The 27,543-nt window shown below is 42.3% G+C and overlaps 1 protein-coding gene across 1 annotated transcript; it reads right to left on the bottom strand.

The window, feature by feature from the left end:
* Positions 1-1,318: 1,318 nt before the first annotated feature.
* THSD1 (thrombospondin, type I, domain containing 1) lies at positions 1,319-24,028 on the bottom strand. Its single transcript, XM_004680230.2, has 4 exons — positions 23,867-24,028; positions 18,730-19,698; positions 8,030-8,188; positions 1,319-2,883 (listed from the first exon to the last, which is right to left on the bottom strand). Exons 1-4 carry the CDS (start codon positions 23,922-23,924, stop codon positions 1,505-1,507), a joined length of 2,565 nt encoding a protein of 854 aa, XP_004680287.1. The 5' UTR covers positions 23,925-24,028; the 3' UTR covers positions 1,319-1,504.
* Between the last annotated feature and the right edge of the window lie 3,515 nt (positions 24,029-27,543).

Here is a 27,543-nt window from a genome sequence, read left to right on the forward strand (position 1 = left end):
TGCTCATCTTTCTGTGCCCTGTTCTTGCAAAAAAGGCCAATTTTCTCTTGAAGCTTCTGTGGTTAGAGACTTGCCAAGCCTGTGTGGCAGAGTGCAGAGTATAATCCTTAGAATAATTTAATGAGTTCATGTCCACCCATCCCTAGAGGAGTTAAATTCCCTTCCCTGAGCATCAGATTCCTCACCTGTAAAATGGGCTAGGAAGACTGAATCAGAAAACAAGTGATTCTAAATTTCTGAAAGACTTTTCCTCTATGTCCCTATTTACCTCTTCCTTCCAATAAAAAAGTTTAAACAGTAAAGTCATAATCTACCCTACCTGCTTTCCATACACCTGAGGTTAATTCACACTTCCTGAATAACATTAATTTTAGAAACACACAATCTGTACAATTTCAGAATGATACCTACAGGATTTCTGCTGCCAGTTGGTGCAGGCCGGAGCCATCATCCTGGAGCCTTGTTCCAGTTGATGCTTTCTTGGGAAACAACACTTCCTTTCCAACACGTTTACTTTATGTTCAGAACAATGACCGATGATGGGTAGGTCTTCATTTGACTCACTACCTGAACAATCAGCTTTTCCTCTTACTTCTCCAAAGCAGAATTAACTTGCTTAATTTTGTATCAAGTCACCAGACTCATCATTGCATTAAAAAATTAAGATATCTGGGCCGTCCCTGGTGGCACAACAAGTTAGGACTCAGCACTGCAAGCCAGCCACAGCTGCTTCAATGCGAGTTCGATCCCCCACCCGGGAGGTGATCCACACGGTGCGCGGCAGACCTCTCCTGACCTGTCCTCTGCTTCCCTCAGCAGTGTACTTCATCAGTCGGCCTGTTCTGCTCCCCACTGTCTCTGGTGAATCCTCTCACTACCCCTGCACCTCTGGCCTGTACCCCAGTTCCATACATATAAATAAATCAATCTTTAAAAAGAAAAATTAAGATATCCTCCAACTCTGGCCTGACAGTTCTTCTAGAACATGTGATACCACCATTTCTAGGCAGCCTAGTATCTACTAGCCATAATTAACTTAATCAAAAATGAAGCCTGTTCAATGCTATCCCTACAGGATTCAAATTCTTATGCATTTATAGCTTAATAAATTGGAGTCATTTTAGCACGTTTGTTCTAGCCCTTTTATAGTTGAGACTCTCAGAAAGCTGTTTCAGATTGGAAATGCATTGAAATGCATTTCATACTCACCAGTCATATCTTGTTATCTTTCATATTCACTTGAGACCAAGCCCTAGTTCTTGAGATTTTATTATCATTATTAATAATAAACCAATCGAAATACCATATCCTAACAGTGGGAAATATTCAGGATAAATAACTTCTTCCTTGTGAATTAAATCACATGCACACACATCCTCCCCCTGTGCTACTTCCTCCCCACATTGTGTCCGTTCACACAAAACCGTCCACACAGCAGTGCGAGCAGCTGATACCAGCGCCTGGGCAAAGGACCCCGCTGTGTGATGTCAGGCTGAGTCCCAGCCTAGATGACCAGCTTCTCCACACTGAGAGTACTAGTGGTCTCATCCTCTTCATTTGACCCAAAATATCCTGGGAGGTCCAGCATCCTCTGCTCTGCCTCAGTGAGACCAAAGGAGGTGTTGTCATAAAAGGCAAACTCAGGTTGGGTTGGGAAGCTCTGGCACTTGTCTTTTCTACACTGAGAGGGGCTCAGAGGACTGACCCTCTGGTAGCTGTCTTTGAGGGTCGTCGGGGAAGGCTGCTTCCTTGAGACACTTCTGTGACTGGGAGACGGTCCTCGTCGAGCTCTGTGAGGCTCCAGTTTCTCACCTCCTGGCACAAATCCCACCTGGCGATGCCCTACATCCAGTTTCCTTGTGGGCTGCCCCAAGGTGCAGGATTTCGGGAGAGGACTCAGTGGCCGACTAGATCCACCTGTCCCTTGGAAGTGGTCCAGTTTCTCAGGAAACAGGGTGGCACCTCTGCTCTGAGGCCTAAATCTGTCTTCTGCCTGGTCCCAGGTCCGTGCCCTGGAACTGCAGATGGAGACCTGCCTCGGCGTCAGAGTGGACATGCTCCTCTCCCTGAAGGGCCGGGCCTGCTTGGCTTCATGAAAACTAGCCGTCCTCCGGAAATGGGAATTCCTGGCATGGCTCTGCTCTGACAGCCCTCCTCTGTTGCTCATGTGCCTCATCTGTGACTTTCGGATAAGGGTCTGGCTGGGGCTTATAGCACAACTGGCCGGAGAGACGGTAAAGTCCAGCCGGGAAGAAGACCGTTCTCCGGCACTGCCAGCGGGCTGGTCTGGAAACGGGGATTTGATCCGGAACTTGTTTGCTGCAGCTTCTTCTTGGCTGTCCAAGTCGAGAGGGGGGCCGGGCGCTGCATCGATGGCAGTGTCTGTGAGGGGACTCTGAGACACATGATACACTTTGGTGGTTTCTGTCAGGCCTTTCTTCTTCATTTCCTTCAACTGCTGCTGGGCGAGGCGGTAGCTAAACAGAGGGGGGATGATCTTCTGGGCGTTGGACTGGAAGCTCTCACTGCCAGAGGCATCGTCCTCGGGAGTCACTGGCACACTCTGCCTGTAGGTCAGAGGGATGCCCAGGTCCCCCGGCCCTCCAGGGGGCCCATCACCCGCATCTGAGAAGCTCCCGCGCTGCTCACTCAGCTCACAGATGTTCTCCTCATCCGAGTTCTTCCGGAAGCTGGGGGAGTGGATGGAGTTGTGCCGAGCAGGGGTGCTGCACTTGGGGGCCCGGCCAAACCTCCGCCACAGCGTGATGAGGACGGTGGCCACAATGATGAACAAGCACAGGGAGATCCCCGTGATGGTCACAATGTTGTTGGACTTCACTGGACCCTGGGGCTGAAGAGGAGCTGGACTGGATGGCTGGAAAGCTACAAGAAAGGAAGAACAAATACATTCTCCAGTATTGTTTTCTCTGCATGATGTGAAGACGTCTCAGTGGCTTATTCTAGCAGGTAAAGAAAGAGTAAAATTACCAAGGACTAAGGTTGCTGGTCTTACCTGTGCACTTCTGCTGGTAGCTTACGCCAAAACTGAAAGCCAGAAACAAGTGCCATGACGAGATCAGCCTCCAGCAAGGTGGTGCCAGGACTTGCTGTCTCCTACTAGAATATGTCTCAGGTTTTCAACATAGAAGCAGCATGCACCAAGTTTCAAGGTAAAGTCATTTTTTGCTTAGGACAAGTGTAAATATGGGATATCTCAAATGTACCTTTGAGATGCATGTTGGGAAATTCTTAGCAAGTATAAAATTTGAAATGCAAAATGTATACCTAGTGAGCACCTCTCAGGAGAAATTAATAGGTGAAAATAAAACTTTGGGCAATATAATAAACTCACGCTTCTCAACTAATATCCGGAAACTGTCCTTCCTAAGTGTTGACTTCTGCTTCTTTACTCTTCTCACTATTTTCAGTTATCCACTCCTTCCAGATGGCATTGATTGGCTCCTTCCCTGCTTTCGCAAGCTGGCTTCCTCCACAGTCATCAGAATGTGTCACTGCCTGTACTGACACCAAAATTCCTGGGGACCTGAGAGCCACCATCTCGCTTTGTCTTTGGTCACTTTTCAATATCCCGGCCCTGCCAATCATGCGTCCTAATCTTTTTCCCCATAGTTCTATTACCTCCAGCTCTGTGTTTCATCTGGACGCATCTTTCCACTTAATGCCCCCTCCCCTTTTGATGCTAGCCTATAGGACACCTGACAACCAAACTCTTTCAACATCCAGAACTGTCTTCCTTGAAGGCTGGATGTCCCACGGGGCACACTTGCCCCCACCATCCTCTTGGAGGGAAACTGTGGCATATCCTTTATTTCTAAGCAAACAGAGTCAGTTTCATTTCTGATTGCCATTTCACCTCATTCTTTCATCTCTCGTGAAATTTCTCTTTTGATGTCCATGCCATCCACTTGGATCACCCAGCTTCTCTCAACCTCATGGCAGTCACCAGTCACTAGCACCTAGGATCCAATCTTCTTCAACACCCAACAGCCAGGACCGTCTGGAGGAACCCAGTGTCCAGGCAACAGTTCACAGCTTCCTATTGTTTGTAAATGTTCCACTTCTTAAATTTAAACATCACAGCTCACTTTCTGTATTCTTCTCTCTCACCCATCCTAAGTAGTATACATGTTACTCTACTTCAGCGCAACTTCTGATTCTGCAAGCCCTCCATTTCTCCCAATCTGCAGGCCACCTTCTGGCCTTATTTCTCTTCCTAACCAAATTATACCCATGAACCATCAAATAAGTCATTTTCTCTCCAATAACCTCAACTTTCTTGACATCAAATTCTGACCTTTTCCCCTTTCACTGCTCATAATAAAAGTTTAACCCTAGATAACCCCTGGCATTGAATTCTCAGCTGCTGTGCCTGGATCCTGAGAATTGGTGGAGAAAGTAACACATTCTGCATGTCAGTGCCTCCGCAGAAAAACTGCACTCACTCTTAGTCACTCACACATGCTCCCAAGAGTCCCTAAGTAGCTTTCTCTTCCGCCCCCTACAATACTGCTTCAAAGTTTTACCACTTTCCTTAAACCCTTCCCCTAATTCCCTTTCTCCAGTCTGCTAGGTCCCAAAAAATAGAAACCATGAGACAAGAACAACTCAGCTTTTTCTGCCATCCTCTCCTCCTGCATAACTTACCAACAGTCACACCTGTCGTTGCTGCTTTTTCTATGAACTTAGTGCAAGAAGTTTCCTCCATAAAGGGAATTCTACTAATTGCTCTCTTACCACCTTTCCCCAGAGGGATTGCCTCTTCATACAACTATCTCCAACTTCTCCTTTATGTAGGTCCTTTCCCTCAGGGCAGAATGTGCTCAAGATCTTTCCACTTAAAAGAACTTTCCAGAAACTTCTCATTGCTACCACCTCCACACTTTGCTCCCTGAGTTCCCAGTCAAGCTTGCAGAAAGAAGAGTTCACCTTTGCTGACTCACTGTTACCTACCCAGCCTCATTTTACCACCTGTTCCTGACACACTTTCCTCTAGCCACATTAAACTATTTCAGTTCTCTGGACCTTTTAATGTGTCATCTTCTTCTTCGACACTTTCAGCTACTGCTCCTTATGCAAAATTTCCCTTTCTCACCTGGGTGACACCCCCTCAACTCTCTAACTTCAGCTCAAATATAACCTCCTCCAAGAACAGAAGTGTTTCCAGAATTAGTTATCATCTCAGCAAGCTTCATAGCAAGCTGTGGGCTTATCACTGCAGCCCCATATTGTGCTATATAGTTCTCCAGTTCATGTGTCTAATGAGCTACTGTATCATAAGCTTCTTCAAAAGAGGGAATTGTCTATCTACTCCCAACTTCATCACAGTAACATTTGCAACTCAACAAGTATTAGTTTAACTAATTGACTGTTCCATTATTAAGAAGGCAGTACGAAAATGATCACTCTTCTATCAGATTGAATGTGGATACCCAGCAAATGGATCCCCCTACTCTCACCGAACGAGATGAAGCAAGTTAACATATTATACTCACACCATGGCATTAAAGTATCGTTTAAAGCCCAAAACCTCTGGATTTCCAGTGAAGAGAAAACTGTTGAATGATGAAAGACTTATGTCCTCACCTCCTGCATCAGTGGGGGATAAGGATCACCACACATCCAGGGCCTCTTCATGCAGCTGTTACCTTTGACTCTCTGGCTGGCTCCCTTCAGACATGGCTGGGGAAGAGCCACAAAGCTGCTGGCCTTACCCCTCTCTATATAATCTAGTCTCCCCTACTTCATCTGAAGTGAAGATTTCCTTTCCCCCAAGTAGCCTGAAAATAGACCCCCTGTATTTGCAAAGAGTAGAAAACAGGAATAGAAAAAATAATATACCTGGAAGAAATGGTCCTTCTATTTACATAAACATTTACCGAGGACAACTTATAGAAGTAGGATGTTTGTAACACTTCCCCTTTTTGCTAACTTATTGTGTATAAATTCTAGTTCCTAGCAGTACTAAAGACTTAAGATACCAGAACATGAATTAGTATCACATATCCTCAAAACTGATTACTAACTCCAAGTTGTTGATGCTTCTAGAACATTGGATTGGTCTGAATGTAAAGCAACATATTCAAGATAGGAGCTCAGTGTGGAGTTAGATCCAGTCCTCTGCTTTCTAGGTTTATGATCTTGCCACAGAGTCCTCATCTGAATGTGGAAATAATGATATACCTACTTCATATTTGCGAGGCATTTAGGAAAATGCCTGGCTGGCAGCAAATGCTCAACATCTGAGTCCAGCATAATAATCCTACTTTGAGGAGTTACTGTGAGATTTAAATGAAAAGAATTTTTTTAGAGTGCTGGTACATGGCAGATAGTGAGTTAAGTGGTTAATATCACTTCCAAAGCCAGGAGCAACTGTTTTTAAATTCACTGGAATATTACAAACTCCAGATAGAATATCTTTTTTTTTAAGACAGATTTTTTTATTTATGCATCCAAGAACTAGAGTGTTGGCCAGAGGTGCGTGGGGGTGAGTGGGGGGATAAGAGGATTTACCATAGACAGAGTAGGAAGCAGAACAGACAGACTGACTGAAATATACTGCTGAGGGGAGCAGCAGGAAAGACAGAAGAGGTCTGCTGTGCCATGTGGGTCAACTCGCAGGCTGGGGATTGAGCTCAGGCTGAAATGGCTGGTGATAGTCTGACAGTCCTGAGGCTCAACCCCTTCTGCCAGCAGGGAGGCCCTAGGAAGAATATCTTAATACAATATGAAAGGGGCAGATATACTTGAAGGCAGTTATATACTAGGAAGGATTGGTGGCGGGTGATGAGGACTTATAAAGAAAAGAGTACAGCAGAGAGAGGAGAGCCTTAAAGAACAGTATGAGATCAAATGGACAGAGAGTAGACTCAGGGTGGGGCCTGGGGGTTTACGTCAAAGAGGAGCAGGCTAAGGATTAGAAGATGAAGTGGGCCTGAGATTGTAATAGGAAAGACATGAAAGCGAGACTGTCCTTGGGAGGCGGAAATAGAGAGCAAGACCTATGGCACTGGCTGGAAAAATGAAATGGCAAGACAAATTTTTTAAGGCTACCTTTGGACACTGGCCAACGTGTTGTCAGATGCCTGTGGTTTGGGCTAACACCCACTCTGCGAGCCAAATCAGAAAACTACTTAACTCCTCCAGATCCCAAGAGACCAGGAAGGAAGGACAGTTTCCCAGCCTGGGATTAGTGCAAAGAAGGCAGGACTTGATCAAAGGATGGATAATTACTGTGGGTCAGCACTAAGCAAAGGATGGATAACTACTTGGGGGCGGGCGAGGTTGATATCAGAAGGCGAGATGGCATATGGGGACAGCAAGGATTTTTTTTTTATTGTGACCTGTCGTATGTAAATGGGACTGAGCTCCATACACTGACGCAAAGCTGACTGAGCCATGTGAGCATCACACCTACACACCACCCACATCAAACACCTACAATTGTAGGTGCCTTCAAAATGCTCAAAGGCTAATGGGAGAGGCTAGTTCCAAGGTGATATAAAAAAAAAATTTACCTACCTTCTTCTCCTGGGTAGGGGGACGGTAAAGAGTAAAGTAGGGCTCTTTAGGGATAAGACAAGATATCTTGCCTTTGACAAATAAAGCTAGGATTATGAGATGAAAACACATTTTCTTGATGATTTTCCACAGTGGTGGTGGGGTGAAGTAAGGGAGGGAGAAATGACAAAATGAAACAAAATCTTAGGAAGATGTGATCATCCCACAGAACTCCCCATTTCTGTGGTTTTAAGAATTATGTCACATATCTGAATCCTTAATTTAGATAGATTTCCTTGCCATTTCCCCGTGTTCCACAGTGTAAATCCCCCATCATCACACCCACTTGCCACTACCAGTAATAGACATACAGTGTTTGCACAGCCAGCAGCAATAACAGCACGTTAAGGAGTACGTACGCTCCCAAACTCACATGGAGAGCTCCAGGCTTAGTATTTCCTCTGGAAAGGGGCTTCTGGGAGAGACTCCTGGCGGAAGCACAAATACCTACCAGCACACTCCTCCAGGGAACACTGCGAGGTCTCCGAGGCTATTCCAGGGCAGCCAGGTCTGGAGGGGAAGGAAGTCAGGCATACGCGGTGACGTTCTCGGATGCCGTCCCCACACGTGGTGCTGCACTGGCTCCATGGCTGCCACAGTCCCCACGTTTCTGCAAGGACATTTGCCATGTTTTTAATGTTAGTCATTTGAGAATTAGAATTTAACTGCAACAACACTCAAAACTAAGGTCTTGAAAAGTCAGGACATAAAAACATTCCCAAATATGTAGAAAACTGGAGTGCTATTCCCACCCTTTAAAAAATAGATAAGCGGCTCTCCCTGGTGGCGCAGCGGGTTAAAGCACAGCACTGAGAAGCTAAAGCCACTTCAGTATGAGTTCGATTCCCTCCTGCTCTGGAGGAGACCACATGGCGCGGCAGACCTCTCCTGACCCGCCCACTGCTCCCCTCAGCAGTGTTCTTCGTCCATCTGCCTGTTCTGCTCCCCACTCTGTGTCTGGTGAATCCTCTCGCTGCCCCTGAGCCTCTGGCCTGTACCCCAGTTCTGTATGCATAAATAAATAAATCTTTAAAAAAAGAATAGATAAGCTATGCAATCTACAGAATGTTACCTTTCTAGAACCCTTTAGAGAACTAAGGTGAGTAAATGACCCAAAATAAAAGACAGGATCCTCCAAAGATGAGATATAAATGTTGTTTTCCTGGGGCAGAAGCCAGGCATCATACAAGCTGGTAGGAAAAAGCCTCTACAAGTTTAACGAATTGCTAGAGGTCCGGTGTGGCTAGCATGAAAATATAGAACCCCTGGGAACCACGTACCCAAGGGGAATTTGTACCCACACGTAAACTTTTGTCCACAGGTCTCACATGAAAATTAAACAACATTCTACTGAATTAATGGGTGACTGGAGAAATCAGAATGTACCTGGAGACAAATACTACCTACCAGAATCTTTGGGTTGCAGCAAAAGTAATAGTAAGAGGAAAGTTTATAGCAATACAAGCTAATCTCAAGAAACAAGAATAATCCCAAGCAATCAAACTTTCACCCAAAGAAGCTAGGAAAAGAAGAACAAATGAAGCCCAAAGTCTGAAAAGGAAGGAAATAATAAAAAACGGAGTGGAAATAAACAAAACATCAATGAAACAAAGACTTGGTTTTAAAAAAAAATCTATAAAATTGACAAACCGTTGCCCAGCCTCATTCAGAAAAGGATCACATAAAACCAGAAACAAAAGAGGATACATTACAGAGGATACCACAGAAATATGAGCATCTGTGTGCCAGCAAATTTTAAAGAGTATGGGTAAATTCCTTGAATCATAGAATCTCCCAGGACTGAGTAATGAAGAAATAGGAAATCTAAACAAACCTATCACAAATAAATAAATTAAATTAGTAATTAAAATCCTCCCAATTGTGAAAACCTCCCAGCACAATACAAAATAAGACAACCACAAAAAAATCACAGTTCAGTTTTTCTGATGAACACAGATGTAAAAACCCTCAATCAACAAAATATTATCAAACAAATTCAACAATAAATTTAAAAGAGCATATACCACAACTAAGTGGTATTTATTCTAGGATACAAGGACTGTTCAACATATGCAAATCCATTGATATGCATCAAATCAACAAAATGAAAGATTAAAAACACTATGATCATCTCAAGAAGTATTTATAAAATCCAACATCCATTGATGACCAAAAACTCTAAAAAATGGGTCTAGAAAGAGCATATATAAAGTTAATAGAGGACACATATAAAGTTAATAGAGGCCACATAGAGTAAGCCCATAGCCAACATGATACCCATGAGTAAAAACTGATTATTTGTCCTATATTATCAAGATATAGATGCTCATCCTCTCCACTCTTATTTAAAATGGTATTAGAAGTCATGGTCAAAGTAACAACAAAAATTTTTAAAAGAAGCAGAAGATCTATATAGGCATTTCACCAAAGATGACATACAGATATCAACAGACTATAAGAAAACATGTTCTATATTTCTTATCACTAGGGAAATGTAAACCAAAACCACAATGAGGGCCTCCCTGGTGAGGCAAGAGGTTAAGTCTCAACAATATGAAGCTATACACGACCAGTGCAGCATGAGTTCCACCCCTAACCAGAGAGCTAGCCACAGGGTGCAGCAGACCTCTCCTGACTGGCCCGCTGCTCCCTTCAGCAATGTATTTCAGAAGATCTACCTGTTCTACTCCCCACTGTCTCTGGTGAATCCTCTCACTCCTCTCATGTCTGGCCTACACCCCGTTTTTTGATGCATAAATAAATAAAATAAAATCTTTTAAAAAACTGAAGTTGTATCTTACATCAGTAAAAATAGCTATTACCTAAAAGTCAAGAAATACTAAATGTTGGTGAGAATGTGGAAAAAGGACTGTAGGTATTGTGGGACTATAAACTGGAGCAGCCACTATGGAAAACAATATGCAGGTTCCTCACAAAATTAAAAAATAGTGGACCTTGGCCCTCCCTGGTGGCGCAGCGGGTTAAAGCGCAGCACTAAGAAGCTAAAGCCACTTCCGCATGGGTTCGATCTCCGCCTGCCCTGGAGGTGACCACATGGCACGGCAGACCTCTCCTGACCCGCCCGCTGCTCCCCTCAGCAATGTTCTTCGTCCATCTGCCTGTTCTGCTCCCCACTCTGTCTCTGGTGAACCCTCTCACCCTCCGCATCTCTGGCCTGTACCCCAGTTCTGTATGAATAAATAAATAAATCTTAAAAAAAAAAATAGTGGACCTCTCTGGGGACTTAGTGGTTAAGTTTCAGTGCTAACACCTCTGTGGCCAGAATTCAATCCCCTCCCAGGAAGCTAACCCACATGGCATAGCAGACCTCTCTGATTGCTCACTTTAGCAGTGTATGTCAGTAGATCCACTTGTTCTGCTCCCCACTCTGTCTCTGGTGAACTCTCTAATCACCCACACCTCTGGGTACACACCAACTCTTCTATACATAAATAAATAAATATTTAAAAAATTAAAGATAGAATTGCCATATGATCCAGTAATCCCACTTTGAGGCATTTACCCAAAGAGTATGGAGAGATACATGCACCCTAATGTTCACTTAAGCACTATTCACAGTAGCTAAGATACAGAAACACCCCAGTGCACAGTGACAGATAAATGGATAAAAAAGAGATAGACAGATAGATATAATGGAATACCATTAAAAAAAGATGAAATCTTGCAATTTGTGACAATCCCATGATGGGATTATGCTAATTAAATCAGAGAAGAAAGATAAATACAATATGATTTCACTCCTTTGTATAAAAAAAAGAAATAAAGCAAATGATCAAAACAAAAACAAACCCTTAGGCTCTAAAAACAGTATGTTTTCATACTCCAGCAGCAGGGATGAGGGGTGAGGGTGGGGGGGGGCAAATTGTTTGGTGGTGGAAAGTGACTGGATATTTGGTGGTGGGGGTGGTAAGACTTACATACTGAGGTAAGAAGATGTACTCCGTATATCTAGACAGTGTTGTACACTAATGTTACCTCAATAGGGGGAAAAAAAAGGTTACAAAAGAGTCAATTTAGCAAGGTGACTTCACAGGACTAAATAGGGGTTCCCCAACACCAGAGCTTCAAAAGACATACAAGACAAGACTCTTCCAGAACCGTCATTACTGGTTGATAAGTATAAACTTCTCTTTCAAGAATATGTGTGATCACTGCCAGAGAGAGTAACTGAATAATCCTAAATCCCTTCTCTATCAGCACCTATCAAGTCCTAAAATCCAATTAGGTCCTACCAAAGCTAGGCACCAAAACATTCTCTGCCCAAAAGTATTTCTTCACTTTTATAGACAAAAACTCATCATGCAGTCAAAGGCAGACAGAGCTCTGCAACAACCCAGGGGAACATGCAGGGCAAACGCATTTGCAGGTGAGCCAAATGGTGCAATCTTTGGAATGAGTCATGGAATATGAGTTCTTTATAGCAATTAAAAGTCTCTGGGATTTTCACAAGAGTGGGAGCATTACAAACCAGTATCCTGGATCAACATCAACTGAAGTGTGGTAATTATGTTCCATCCAGAGGTCCAACTGAACACAATATTCGTTCTGTGTTCCCAGATCACACGGTAACAACTCAAATGGCAGAACAATGAGTCTGCTTTGTGTTCAAGCTTCAGAGTTGTTCAGACTCTAAGCTCCCAGTGCTTGCAAAGCTTTGGGAGTCTCACATTAAAGTCCCCTGGAGTTAAAGTATACTGTGGCAAATTTTTAAAATATCTACTGGGAGTTCCACTACTGAGAAATTTAAATGGAAAATTAAGTCAATATAGAGCTTATCCTTCTCTTGGGCTCATGTTTAAGACCACAAAAGGTTAGCGTTACAAAACTATGAATCCTCTTATTATTCTTTCTTTTTTTTAATATTATTCTTTCTTAACTCTTCTTTTTTTTTTCATATAAGTAGTAGTTATGTAAATATATAGTCATGTGTCAGACTAAAAGTAAAAATTCCATTAGTGGAGATAGAAAATATCAGTTTTAATAAAAGCATGAATCTTAATGTCAAAAATCTCATTTTAAAGCCTGTGTCTTTTTCCATTAAAGTAAAACTAGAGATTATAGGATAACCAACAATTAAAAAATAAACATTTAAGCTAAGTTGCATGTCTTTTTATTTTAAGCCAAATTAATCAAACAGGAAACACAGGAAGTCACTCAAATAAAGCAGAGGATAAATTTAGCCAGGCAAATAAAAATATCTCATATAACCCTACCTGTTTCTTGAAGATGTCTCCTAAAAATACTTGGCAAAACAGGAACTCAGTAGAATACTACTGTTCAAGTGTCAGAAATAAATAGCAAGGTGACCAAAATGTTAAATATTCTTATTGCATGAACAAAAGACTGTTTTGTTTTGTACTGTTTAGGTGCTCCTACCCATGCTCACAATGCATCACAAACCTGTTTGATCAGGATAAATGCCTTTCAGATCACTCTTTTCAGATCACATTTTCAATTCTGAAAATGCAAAATTGGTCTGGAATGTGAAAGGGAGAATTTGTTTTCATCCCATCTTTCCTGAAAGGAATCCAGTCTGAAATATTTACATCAGTAAGACATTTTGCTTGAGACTAAGGTAACTAAACAAAACATGTTCACTAGAAAATTCTACAAACATGAGTGAGTAGCTAAAAGCAGTTGTAGGCACCAAGGTACCTGGGTAAGCAGTACTTATGTTCTGGGCACAGAACAACAGGGCACTCACTTACCACAGGACACAGCAGATTTAAGCATGTACCAGTGGATTCCTAAGTAAGTTAGGTATCTTTCATGGGGGGGTGAGGGGTGGTAGGTAGCACATGAGCCAATGAGATGAGAGGGAAACTATTACAACCTTCTTCTATCTATTGTTTAAGACATGTAGGCACCTGTCAACACTGATCAAACGGACAATATAACACATATTGACAAGAACATGTGTTATTGACATAACACGTCTGACAAAACATAGATTTCTCGTAAGGATGAAGTGAGCAATATTCATAAAGACTAGTACCTGGTGCAGAGTAATCACTATGCAAATATTAGTTTTGTGTCAGGTGGTCATATAATATCACATAAACATTTTTTTTTTAAGATTTATTTATTTGTGCATACAGAACTGGGGTACAGGCCAGAGGCTCAGGGGCAGTGAGAGGCTTCACCAGAGACAGAGTGGGGAGCAGAACAGACAGATCTACGAAGTACACTGCTGAGGGGAGCAGTGGGCGGGTCAGGAGAGGTCTGCCAGGCCATGTGGTCACCTCCAGGGCAGGCGGGAATCGAACTCATGCGGAAGTGGCTTTAGCTTCTCAGTGCTGTGCTTTAACCCACTGCGCCACCAGAGAGGACCACACATAAACATTCTTAAGGAATCTTGAAGGAAGACCGGAAGCTCCACTAAGTGGAAGATGTATTGATTCACATTCAGAGAATTAGACAGTTAAATGAAAGCATCCAGGGGGGTACTTAATATAAATTTTTTAAATTATATTTTATAGTATAGGTAAAGGAACACACAAAGTAGAAAAGTGATTTTAAAAGACTGCAACAAAGAATTAAATTTTGCCCTGTTATTGCAAGTACCTGTAAATATGACAAAGATGGGTAGACAGTACTTCTACTCTTGCTAAAAAGCTTGTCTAGTCTCACTATAAAAGAAAAACAAGATCATCTTATCAGAGAAACAAGATGGCCCACAATATTAAATTATCTAGAAAGCTATGTGTTAAATATATTTAATTTTTAAAATATACTTAATTTTTAAAATATATTTAATTTTTATTTATCCAAACAAGAAGGAACAAAAACATGTGAGCATTAATGTATAACCTTTATTATGATTTTTAGCTTTACCCTAGATAAATATCACCTTGGGATACAGGAGTATATCTTTAATGTAAAACCCTTAGGGAATAGGAATTGAGAATTCAGAATTTCTTAACTTTTTCAAGTCATTGCAGTGCCTGTGCGACTAACTCCCCTCTAGCAGGATTTCCTGCAACTTCCCATAACCAAATATTTAACATTTCTTGAGAAAAATGTAAATATTCACACTATAAGATAACTTATCCTGTAAGTAGTATAAATGATCAGAAAATAATTGTTTTAGGCAGTATCTACTACCTATTTGCTGCAGCAAATAATCTGGTAAACAACACAAACACGACAAGCATATTACTCCATTTTCTAGAGAATAAGAAGTCAGTGTCTCACACAAGGCATGGTGGGCCCAATGGAGGTCCCAGAATGATGCCATTTGGCAAAAAAAGACAATCTTCAGTGGTCAAAGCAGCTGATTTAAATGGAAAATGAAGAGAAGTTGATGCAGTCATAAATTTTTATACTAAAAACACAAAAGGACTGAGGTGCCTACCATTAGCATAAAACTCATTGATTTGCCAGAATCTGAGCCTTCTTTGAGTGGTCACAGGGAGAGTCAGGGTCTCCAGGACCATGTAGCCTCTACCTTTTGCTTCCATCTGTGCTGCTTGGTGAACAAAGTTCCCCTGTCCCCTCAGCCTGGAGACAGAGAACCACTTCCTGCTCTCTTTTTCCACTGCCTTTCCTGCTGCTGTAGGGGAAAATCCCCACTGGAAGAATCTATGGATTCTTAAGGCCAGAAGCTTAAAAGCCAATAAGGTTGGACTCTTGTTCACAATGTCTTTCATCAAATGGCCTAAATTCCTTTAGTCCCTTGGGTTGTTTCCATTAAATTCAGTCAATTTGATTTTTTTTTCTCTTAATGAGTAACTTCTTTTGAAAAGACAACATGTCTTGAGTGATTCGTTTGGTATAATTGTTTTTCTACTAAAGTCTAGCTAAGATTAGTCTTACCTGAGTTCAGTTTTCTCTTAAACAAGCATGTTTTGAGCACCTGGTCTACTAAATGGGTCAAATAAAGATTAAATATCAATAGCTCTATGCCACTACAAGTCAACTTTTGCCATCAAATGAGCTTCCCCAATCTGGGAAAGGGTGATTGAGGAGAGAGGGGTAAGAGGGAGAATGGTATGGGCAGGAGAAGAAAGTCATTGGACAAACAATGACAAAAGTGACAAATGCCATGAAAGAGACAACAACGAAAGCCATGCCAGCTTACAGTGAGGGAATTCAACTAGTCTGAGGTCAAGGAAGAGTAACCCAACTGGGCGTTTGGGGGCTGGGTTAAAGCTAACCCAGAAAGGTAGGCAGAGCTTGACCTAAGTTGCATTCCAGAGATGGTGACTGTGGGGTGGACAGCCCAGCCACGGAGAGCTCTGTAGATTCTCATCCTCATGTCAAGTGAGGTGACTGACAGACTTTAAGTAGGGAATCACCTTAAGTGATCTGGATTTTAAATAAATTCTGATTGCAGTGAGAGAATGAAGTGTGTGGGGGAATCAACTTGAGTTCAGGGATGTTGGAGGTTTAAACTGAAAGGTGTCAGTGGAACGGGGGAGACATGGAGGGATTCAAACAGAGGAGGCAAAATTCACAGAGCTCAGCAACTTATGTATAGGAGGAGCAACCTCCTGGACTCTGGCTTTGGGTGTGGAAGTCCTATAGTGGGGAGCAGGTAGGGGGTAAGATAATGGAACCATATCAGGTAATGTTGTTTTTGAGGTGACAGCAATTCAGCAGCACTTGGATGCAGGTTAGAAACGCTGATCTGGAGTTGTCAGCAGCAGCACAGTAATCACCCAGCACTGTGTGAAGAGTAAAAAAAAAAATGCAGAAATCCAACACTTGGGGGTTGAAAACTGATGTGGAACTGATGGCAAAGGAAATCATGAAGGAACAGCAGGGAGGAAGGAGGCAAATGAGATGAGTATGACATCACAGAATCGAGGTCAATAAAGACCCTGAGAAGTGTCCTTGGTCTTGGGACCTTTGTGATTAGGTCCCAGGTCACTGCAGCTTTGATGAGAGTATTTTCAAGGAAGGTGTGGCTATGGCGTGGGCTGAAAAGTGAATGTGAGATGAGGAAATAAATTCACAAGTAAAAAATTCTTTTTCATGAAACTGGGCTATAAAAGGAAGAAGAAAGAAGGTGTCATAGGAGGGAGAACCAGGTTGAGGGTTTTCGTTAAGTAGTTTTCAAGGCTGATGGGAATGCCGCAGTAAAGAAGGGGCAGTTAGAGACAGAGAAGAGCCAGGGAACAGTGATTAAGAGAAGGTTCCGGAATGAGCAGGCGGCTGGGATCAACAGTGAGCGGAGGGTTATATACCAGTGAATGACACTTCCTCCCCATGACAGCAGAGGTCAGGGAGTGGATGTGATGGATGCGTGTAGGCTTACAGATATTTTGGTGGGAAGTCGAGGGACTTACACCTGATGACTCCAGCTGCTCAACAAAGTAGGAGATAAAGTCAGCTCTGAGAGTTCACCAGGGGGAGAGGTGAAGTCTGAGGCCTGTGGAGGAGGTCTGAAAAAGCAGCAGCAGAGAGGAAGAGCACAAGCCAGCAGGGTGGGTGGGTCACATGGGGGGCCCTGGCTGAGACACAACCCACGTACAATGGCTCCAGTCTGCCTGGGGTGAACTTGTGCAACTTGGGTGAGGTGGGCAGCTGACACGTGACTGGATCTGTGCAGGGCTGGGGGGTTGCCTGGCAGGTGCACTGGAAGGAAAATGACACAATATTTTAAGCTGCTGCTAGGAGAGTGATTATAGTGATGAGCTGTAGAATCCAGGTTAGATAGAGAGGTAAGTGCAAGCAGGAAGTGGCCAGCAGGAAGTGGCCAGTGGGTGTAGAGAGAATCAAAGATTGGAACTTGTTGGCTAAAGAAAGGAAGTGTATAAATTTAGAGCAAGAAATACTTGGGATTACAAAGATGTTCAGAGACTTGGATGGTCAAAGAGCCAAAGATTTAGTGAGGAGAAGTTAACAACACATGTAAGTGAACCACACAATCTCTGCCAGATTAACCTCTTGCCAAGCCTAGGTTTGCACCAGCAAAAGAGGGGGGAAATGCAAAGAGGGGGCCCTTCCTGGTGGTAAAGCACAGCACTGTGGGGCTATCCGAAGCTGCTGCAGTACAAGTTCAATCCCTGGCCAGGGAGCTGACCCGCATGGTGCAGCAGACCTCTGCTGACCTGCCCGCTGCTCCCCTCAGCAGTGTATCTCAGTCAATCAGCTTGTTCTGCTCCCCACTCTGTCTCTGGTGAATCCACTCACCTCCTCTGCACTTCTGGCCTGTACCCCAGTTCTGTATGCACACATAAATAAATCTTTTTTAAAAATGCAAATAGGAACATAATGGGTGGATAGAATTGTAATAACCCCATGTATTGTGATTATGTACACAAAGAATTTAGAATTGAAGAAGTTTTTAGAAATCTTGCTTTGAAATCTAACTACAGAGGCTTCATTCCTAGAGTAAATGAGGAAAGAGACAAGATCATCTGAAGGAAACAGCAGATCATCTGAAGGAAACAAGAAGTTACTAAATAGAAGTGAGGATTAGATTTAGTTTTGAATCTGATCATACCTACCATGGACCTGCCACATGATGTAAACATGAGTTTTAAAATATTGCATAATAGGCCCCTCCCTGGTGGTGCAGTGGGTTAAAGCCCAGTGCTGTAGGCAAGCTGCAGCCACTTCAGTGCAAGTTTGATTCCTGCCCCGGAGGTGACCCACATGGCGTGGCAGACCTCTCCTGTCTTGCCTGCTGCTCCCCTCAGCAGTGTACTTCGTTGATTTGCCTGTTCTCCCTCCCCACTCTGTCTCTGGTGAATCCTCTCACTGCCCCTGCACCTCTGGCCTGTACCCCAGTTCTGTATGCATAAATAAATAAATCTTAAAAAAATTGCATAATAAAGCTAATGCATGCTCATGATCCCTCTATGTGGGCATTATGCTTAAAGTTATACATGTTTCTCACATTCAATTCCCACAATTCCCTGAGGTAAATACTCCTATTATCCATTTTACTGATGGAGAAACTGAGCTCTAGAAAGGTTAAGTAAGTGAAGAGCTGGGTACGCTGACTAGCAGTCTTAATTTTTCAGATAAAGATGATAATGACATTTGTGGTGTTATGTGGAATGAACCATTAAAATGAAGGTAATTCACAGAAAATTAAGTTCACCTAATTTCAAAACACTAACTTTGATGACACAAAGGCACCAATTTAACACATACAAAAAATTAAATCTCAATACCAACCTATATTTCTCTGAATTAGCATGCATCCCTTCTTGTCCATGGTAGAAAAATGGCTTCTGCTTGAAACACCAAAGTCAAAGCAGTACTTATTCCTCCCCATGTCAAACAAAGTGCAGTTGAATACTGTTCTTCTTTCTCCCAAGGTCAGGTTATTTTCAGCCAGGAGTGTGGTCCTTTCCCCAGGGAGTCTAGGGGCCTCCTTAAAGACAGTGACTACTCCTTGGACAAAGACACATGGTGGGGGCAGCACCATCACCTCCACCCTGGACTCACATGTGAGTTCTGGAACCATCACCAGTTTGTATCCAAATTTCTGAGCCAGGTCAATGGGTCCAGTGGAGGTAATGAGAGAGTTTCGGCCGAGCAACTTCAGTTCCACTGTGACGTAGGCCTCGGGTCCCACGGGTGCACAGTCAAACTCAACCCACTGGGCTTGGGAGAGCTCTGTCCTCTTGCTGGTTCTTATCACCAGTGGCTGCCCCTGATGTGTTCTTGCCTTGGGAAGACTGTTGGTGAAGATGACATCCACCAACATGTCGGGTTTGTCTGCAGGGAATGGGCACAGTGGCTGATTGGTAAAAAGGCCCACCTGGAAGGTGCCTTCTGCTGCCTTGGCGGTCCTGTTCAAGTCAATGTGAAAGACTGGCCATTCCACCTTCAGAAGGGCACTTTTCTCCCACCAGGACTTTGCAGTGCTGTTGTCTGTTGCTTCTGAGGTCATCGTGAACCAGTAGTCCCCTGCCTCCTTGAAGTAAAAGCACTCAAACTCCAACGTTCCCTCGGACTGGTTGGTCAGGAGGTATTTGGTGGTGACAGTCTGGTTGGTGCTGGCCTCCAACAACAGGACAGACACATTCCTCAGCGTGCCATTGGCACCATCCAAGATCTGGAACTCCACAGGCACTGTGTGGTTGCTCAGTGCTACATGTCCTCTCCCTCCAAGGAGGAGATACTCAGCTTCTCCCAGAACTGCAATGGAATGATCAGAATTGTTTTTAGAATGCATGTTTAAGTAGTACTAAAAGTGACAGTGTGAAGATAGGATTTTAAACAGGAGAGGCCTGAATTGAGCCAAACAGGAAGGGAAATGCTGTAGGGTTAGAGTACTGCACTGTGTCTGCTCTAAAGTGACTCTCTTCTTTCATAACTATGTGTAAAACAAAAATCAGTTATAAATACTCTGAATTCACAACAGTCAACAGCATATGAAGTCATAATGCAAACAGAAAGAAAGAGTAACAACAGACAATTCTTCTTTTTTTTTTTTTACCTTTTGTTATACACCAGACAATTCTTAAAATATAATGCAGAGCCTCACTTTTCTTATTTTAGATATATGTTAGCATATTGGTATTTGGGGAAAATGGATACACAGTAAAAATGTTGTTTAAATGATACAAGGCAAACTTCTCTAGGTTACTTTAAAATAAGAGATCCTGGCCCTCCCTGGTGGCGCAGTGGGTTAAAGTATAGCACTGCAAGCTAGCCACAGCTGCTTCAGTGCAAGTTGGATCCCCAGCCCCGGAGGTGACCACATGGTCTCACCCGCTGCTCCCCTCAGCAGTGTATTTCATTACCATCTGTCTGTTCTGTCCCCCACTCTGTCTCTGGTGAATCCTCTTACTGCCCCTGCATCTCTGGCCTGCACCCCAGTTCTGTATGAACAAATTTATTAAGATTTTAATAAATCTTAAAAAAAAACAAAGACCCTAATCTACCTCAAATTCATTCTTTTTTTCTGATGTTCAAGCTAAATACTAGGGCATTTTTGCCAGTAAAGAAACAAGTATCCTTGCTTATGTGAGGCAACATTTGTAGATAAGCAAGAAATGTTAACACTTTATTCTGTATGAGTCACCTAAGGAGTAGAGTGAAATCTGGGACATCACGAGGCTTATCCTTGGTAATTTTGAAGATATTACTGCAACAAGTATCATTAAAATTAGATATCACTCAGTTAGGATCAATCATATCTATTTTAAAAAGACCCAGCAGAGCAGTTTAAGTAAACAGTAAAAAGAACACAGACACACAAGAATCCTTGTTTCTATTTTGAATCTTATCCAAGTATACATCAAAGGAAACAGAGTTTGGCAAAGTCACAATCAGCTGGCCCACGGCTAGGGTAAAAAACAATTCTAGATTCAAGGGACTGAATTTGTTGAAGACGACATGTGTTAGCAAGCTTGCATTATTATTATAATTATCTCACATGTATATAATACATACATATACATATGTCCAAAGGGGCTCAATGCATTGCATGGACTGAATGCCTTTAAATACACCCTTATGTGATTCAATCATTAACTGAATGATTATGAATCACTGAGTGATTCATGAATGAGTCAACAAGACTATATTGACACAGAGGATTTTTGTTTTCAATTAGCACAGCACTTCATTCATTTCCTATTTAAAATGAGATGAAATTCAAAATGTAAAACTTGATTGAATCTGAATGCTTTATCACTACTTGCTTGAATAAAGGTATTTTAGTCAAAACAAGTGGAGGATACTCCCTTTTGGATGGAGACAACAGAAGGTTGTTGTAGAAGGCGGCTGACCCTTGTCCAGCTCGTGTGCAGGTTCGGGGTTGACCCAGCACCACTTGTGACCAGGTGGCTAAGGCACTTCAGCATACCCCAAGGAAAGAGGTAATTTGAGAACAGAAGTCAGATTAATGTGAGCCTGGTGGAAAGCATGCTTCTGTGATGCATTTTAAGGTTGAGAAGCATACACCATTTAGCTAACAAAAGCCCACTGTCGATGACAAATTGTCAGTGAGGCAGAGATTCTGATTTGACAGCAACCAACCAATGCAAAAGACACACATGCCCAGTTGGAAATGGAGAGAAATGAAAGAATTGCCGGGTTCCCATAGCAGTGGGTTAGAAGTGTACACTAAAGACAGAGCCTGCTACTTTACTATGAAACCGCATTTACGCATTTTAGTATATCTGGTAAGTACAAGCTACTATAGTCTAGGTGTCTCTATTCTTTCATTTTTTTTTTCTCTTCCCATTCTTTTGTACTATTTAAAAGAACTGGGATCTCAATGTGAGGATGCTGTTTTGAAAAAATGAAATTAACTGGCATTGGTATAGTTTGATATGTATCAAGTCGAGAAGGAAAAGCATAGCCTGTATGTTCAACTTGTATGTTCTATTTTGTGCTCATTCAACTTTCATTTTTAAACTCCAGTAAGGCAATCTGCTTCAAAAATATCAAACACCCTAGCAGACTTAGTTGAAATGGAAAATTTTGATGTCTGTATTTATCATGATGAAAACCAAGGACACACATAATTTTTTCGGTCAAGTATGTGTTACATGTAGAGCAATCTGATTTTAAGTAGGGGTCAATTTACTAAAGTTTGCCCAACTTTCATTCTGAGGCTACAAGAAATAAGTCCCAGTTTGGTTTTCCATAAATTATATATTTTTATGTTCCAATAAACTTTCTAAAGTAGAAAAGACTGAGGACTTGCACAAAATGATCAAAGCACACTCTCCATGCACCTGTTTGCCCCACGGACAGCACAGAAGCACTCTTTACTTCTTGGATTGTAATTTTCATCAATTAGAAGATACTCCCATGTCATTAACTGCTGAGCAGTCTATGAAATATTTATAAATCATCAAAAGGAAAATAGTTTTATATCATATGGCTGAATCTATTGGTTCAGTTGTCATATGAAACTCTGAACAATGACTTTCAGATTAATCAAACTGAAGAAAACTAACACTGGGCCCTCACTGGTGGTGCAACGAGCTAAAACAAAGCACTATGAAGCTATCCACAGTCACTAAAGCATGAGTTCGATCCCCGACCAGGGAGGTGACCCACATGGCACAGCAGACCTCTCCTGACCTGCCCTCTGCTCCCTTCAGCAGTGTATTTCATTGCACCTGTCCGTTCTGCTCCCCACCCTTTCTCTGGTGAATTCTCTCACCACCCACACTTTTGTCCTGTACCCCAGTTCTGTATGCATAAATAAATAAATCTTTGAAAAAAAAAGAAAACTAACATTAAGTAACTGCTGAATGCTCAGGTATTTAAGGTGTTTCACATTCTTGATCTGATTTTGTCATCACAACTCTGAAGTTAATGTTACGTAAGGATGAAAGAGGTCAAAAAAATTCGAAGGCATAACACTGGCAAAAACTGAAAGGTTGATTGCTTTTACATCATTTTGTACATTTTTTTTTTCATCTCAGTTGTAATCCCCATGGGTTTCCCATCACCAAGTCGCCCATGTGCATCACCATAGTCCCATGCACTTCCCTCCTCCCGCCCCCACCCCTATTTTTGATTCCATTCCCTACTCCACCCCCACAAAATGTCTCTGGTACTAACTTAATGTTAGTTTTCTTTTTTTTTCAAAGATTTATTTATTTATGCATACAGAACTGGGGTACAGGACAAAAGTGTGGGTGGTGAGAGAATTCACCAGAGACAGAGTGGGGAGCAGAACGGACAGGTGCAATGAAATACACTGCTGAACAGTCTCTGGCTGTTAATTATTCTTATTATTTTCTTGCCTGGTCCATTATACTCTTGCTATGTGTGAAATCATCCAGTATTTTTCTTTTTCTCTCTGACTTATCTCACTAAGCATGATCTTTTCCAGCTCCATCCAAGTTGCTGCAAAAGACATGTGTTTCTTTTTTTTTGGTTGCTAATATTCCATTGCGTATATGTACCAAAAAGGCTGATTGCTTTTAAAGATTCTAGCGGCAACACTCTCATATCAAGTGAAATCATATGTAGAGCCCTATATTCAAAGCTTTATTTTTAGTGTGAGTGAGTAGAAAGTAAATGTATACCACTGAACTGCCAGGAAATCAACCAAAGGGAAGTCAGGATAACACACATTTGTTAAAATGAGAGCGAGTTGGCTTTTCCCTCCTCTAGTTATTTATTAAAGACTTATAAATATATTGAAAGTAAAATGGGAATAGTGCAGAACCTGAATAGAAACCAAAGTTACAGCGATGACAGATTGAAAGGACCTGCACTGTGGAGTCTGCCCTGTCTCCGTCAGGCAGGCTTACTAGCATCAGTGCATTTTAAAACTTCACATTTTTGTTTCTTCTTCGATACCCACAGCACTCGATATGCTCTCAATACTCACCATAGTCACAGAGCACCACCAGCAATAGATTTGAAAAGTCTTTCAACATTTGTTTCATTCTGATCTGCAAAATCCCAGGTCTTTGGTCTCCTCATGTCCTTTCTCACATCCAAATGGTGGACTTTTTTTTTGTTTGTTTGTTTGTTTGTTTTCAAAAAACACCTGAAATTAGAACCTCAAAAAAATGATGACTGTTCAAATCAAGAAATGGCAAAGCATTCTAAGAAGTCAAACTTCCTGGATGACACTAGCTTTCTAGGGAATGATCTAGAATGATACATACCCCTTTTATTCCAATATAGCTCACCTGTTAGGAACATTCACAGATGTCCTACACCAAGATTATGTTTGCAAAACACCAAGTCTCTTACATTTATAGCATATTCTTAAGTGGAAAATTTACTGTTGTTTGTTTAATTTCATCAAAGCTCATAGCCAATCTGGATAATGCATTCTCACTGAGTTATGTGCTTGACATTTCACACTGATCAATAATAATTACTAAATTATGTCCAACTTTTATTCTGCCTTGTGCTGCTTGCTTCCACAAATGGAATTCTCTCTTTTTAAAAAAAAAAAAAAAAAAAAAGATTTACTCGTTTATGCATACAAGAATTGGGGTACAGACAGGTCAGAGGTATGGGGAGGTGGGGGTGAGAGGATTCACCAGAGACAGAGTGGGGAACAGAACAGATAGGTGCATTGAAATACACTGCTGAGGGGAGCAGAGGGCAGATCAGGAGAGGTCTGCCATGCCATGTGGGTCACCTCCCTGGCTAGGGATAAAACTCATGCTTCAGAGTCCCTCATGCTTCAGAGGCTTTGGAGAGCTTTGCAGTGCTCTGCTTTAACCCACTGAGCTACCAGGGAAGGCCCCCCATATGGAATTCTGAACACGTCTTTCTTACACAATGAGTGTGTTTTCTGGATAGTTTCATTTCTTTTTTATTATTATGACAATTGTTACCTTTTATTTTTTATTATATATTTTTGCATCATTCTTCATTTTGTACATTTTTCCATCTCAGTTGTAATCCCCTACCACCACTTCACCCGTGTGCTATCACCATAATCCACTTTTTAATGCCTAGGAGCTACTGCAAACTAATCTAACCTTAAAAAAAAAAGATTCCAGAATATTACACTTAAATGTGAACTCTGTGTGACCCCAATCTCCCTTGTTTAGAGCACTCTGAAGAGGAAACAAATAATCTCTGTCACTCTTCCAATACTTATTCCTGATTGTATGCAACATATGCAACAGAAATAGGTGATTTCATGCAATAACCTTGCTAGACCACCAAGGGCAGAAAGACCTTGTTCTCCTATGGTTCAGAAAGATTTGCGGGCACTTACTTTGATATAAACAGACTATTAAACTACAGAGTAACATGGAGGCCTATTATGTGCCAGTTTTTATCAGTTTTTATCATAGTCTAGTAAACTATGAACTACTGAAATAATCAGATACATACTTTCTTATGTTTAAATTCCCCCCATTTTCCACAGTTAATATATTTTAATATTCCATTCAGTTTATGTATGTTAATCCCTTCAGGTAAGACAGAAATTAATGTAACTTAAAAGCCTGATTAACATAATAAAAAATTCAATGGAATGAAAACTGTTGTCTCTATAGCTTTCTTTCAGTAGGAGCTGGCTGAACAAAGGAAATACCGTACTTCCTCAAAGGGAAGCAGACATTTGAAGTGTAATTATGCAGATGTTAGGGCTCTCTCCTATCCTCAACAGAGAAAGAAAATTCTGTTTTGCAGGAATCAGGCACAGATTTGACCCATTCCTTTCCTTGAACATTTAGAAACCTGGCCAAAAACAGCAGGCCAACATCAGCATATCTCACCAAGGGAGGGCCTCAGGCAATTCAGATGCTTCCTTGAAGTCACTGACAGAAATTAATGTAACCAAAGCAAGAAGAAGCTATAAGCAGATCTTAGCTCTTAAAAGTTGAACTGGCTGGTCTCTCCCAAGTTGCTTGCATCTCCATGACAACCACACTTTAAAAAAAAAAAAAGCTCCTAAGCCCAACTGATTTTGTGATTATAACACTTTCCTTCTTGTGAAAATGACCGGTGAGACACAAAATTGTGTGATAATCTATATTTAAAGCTGAATGGAAATGGAGCTATAAAATAAACCACCCTACATAAACACCAAAATATGGATTTTTTAAAATGTTCCCAAGCTTTTGAAAATAAATGCTGAATTTTTACTAGTTTAACCACTAATTTGAAGGTGTTAACAGAGCACCCCAAAGTGGAATAGAATGCTGAGTTTAAAACGTGTGCCACAAGGGTGGTTTGGTGATGGAAGCCCACTGGGCTTACAACTGAGATGGAAAAAGGCACAAAATGATGTAAAAATAAACTATTATATATTTTTAAAAAAAGTGTGCCAGTAACAGGACTCACCACTTACAATTTTTAGCTTGAAAATCAGTTTGAGAGAATAAGAACATAGGTATATTTCACACACCTTTAAAAACTCCATAACGTTTACACACACAGTTACACACAAATTTTAAATGTATCAGTAAGCAGAAGGAGGCTGTGTGAATATTCTCAATGGCTAAAGCCATCTGGACAAACTAATCCCATGTTTTTACTGAAACCAGCTAAAATAAACACTTTTGTATCCCTTGCAGTGTCTTTTCACTGCTGCAGAAAATGCAGTGAATTAAACCTAAATCCACGGGATCAATGCCTTACCAAAGAATGAAAGGGAAGACCAGAGCAGCATAGTAAGTTTTCCTTTCTGACAGACTTGCACAGCTTCACCTGTATATCTAACATTAACAACCTTCATTGGGTGGAAATCCCTAAGTTTCAATCGACCCATAGAAACACGGTTGGATCGTATGAATATATTCAATGCAGCTGACTGCCCCGACCTACAGCTAGTGCAGCTTTGCTGGGAAGCTGAAAGCTTCCCACATCGACAGAGCTTTACAAAGGCTCGAAAGTCAAGTCCAAGCTCAGAACTTTAGCACTGACCATGTCGTCACGCACAAAGCCCTTCTAAAAAGCGGACACTTCGAGAAAGCTTCTATCTGATACCTTTGTTTCCCAGAAAGGATTCCTTTTTGGAAAGCAGCAAACTTGTTCTGAAATGCTCAGTATCCCGAGACGCTATTCCACTACGGTCCCGACTAATCGGGCTCAACCACCGTGTACCGTCAGCCTCAGTTCCTCCACAACACCCGAGCCAGAAAGAACAGGGTTCAGGTTAGCGCCTCGCCTCCGAGAATCAGAGACTCAACACTTTTTCAAGTATGTCCCTGGGGACAGAGGCACCCAGAAAAGACGATGATCGGCTGCATCCAGGAAACAGCACCGTCCACCTGTACTTTCAGGCTGCGGGGTGGGTGGGGGCTGCAGGGTGTGGGGGTGCCGAGGGTCCGCAGGGGAGCAACCCGGCCACTGAGGCGCCGGAACTCCCGCCGGGCAGGGAAAGGCTCCACTTACCTCCCCGGACTGGCGGCCAGGACGGGCTAGGTGGCCGAGGCCTCAGGGGCCGCAGGAGAACGCGATGGGCATCCCACGTCCCGGGACTGCGCGTGATGACCCGAGGCGCTCGCCTCCCGCAGCCCCTCCCCGATCCGCCCCTGACGGCGCCGGGAGGGCGGCTCCGCGAGGGAGGGGGGCCTCCGCGAACTGGGG

The sequence above is a fragment of the Condylura cristata genome, unplaced genomic scaffold (assembly GCF_000260355.1).
Source record: "Condylura cristata isolate star-nosed mole 26May11 unplaced genomic scaffold, ConCri1.0 scaffold00010, whole genome shotgun sequence".
In the NCBI taxonomy this organism is placed as follows: Eukaryota; Metazoa; Chordata; class Mammalia; order Eulipotyphla; family Talpidae; genus Condylura; species Condylura cristata.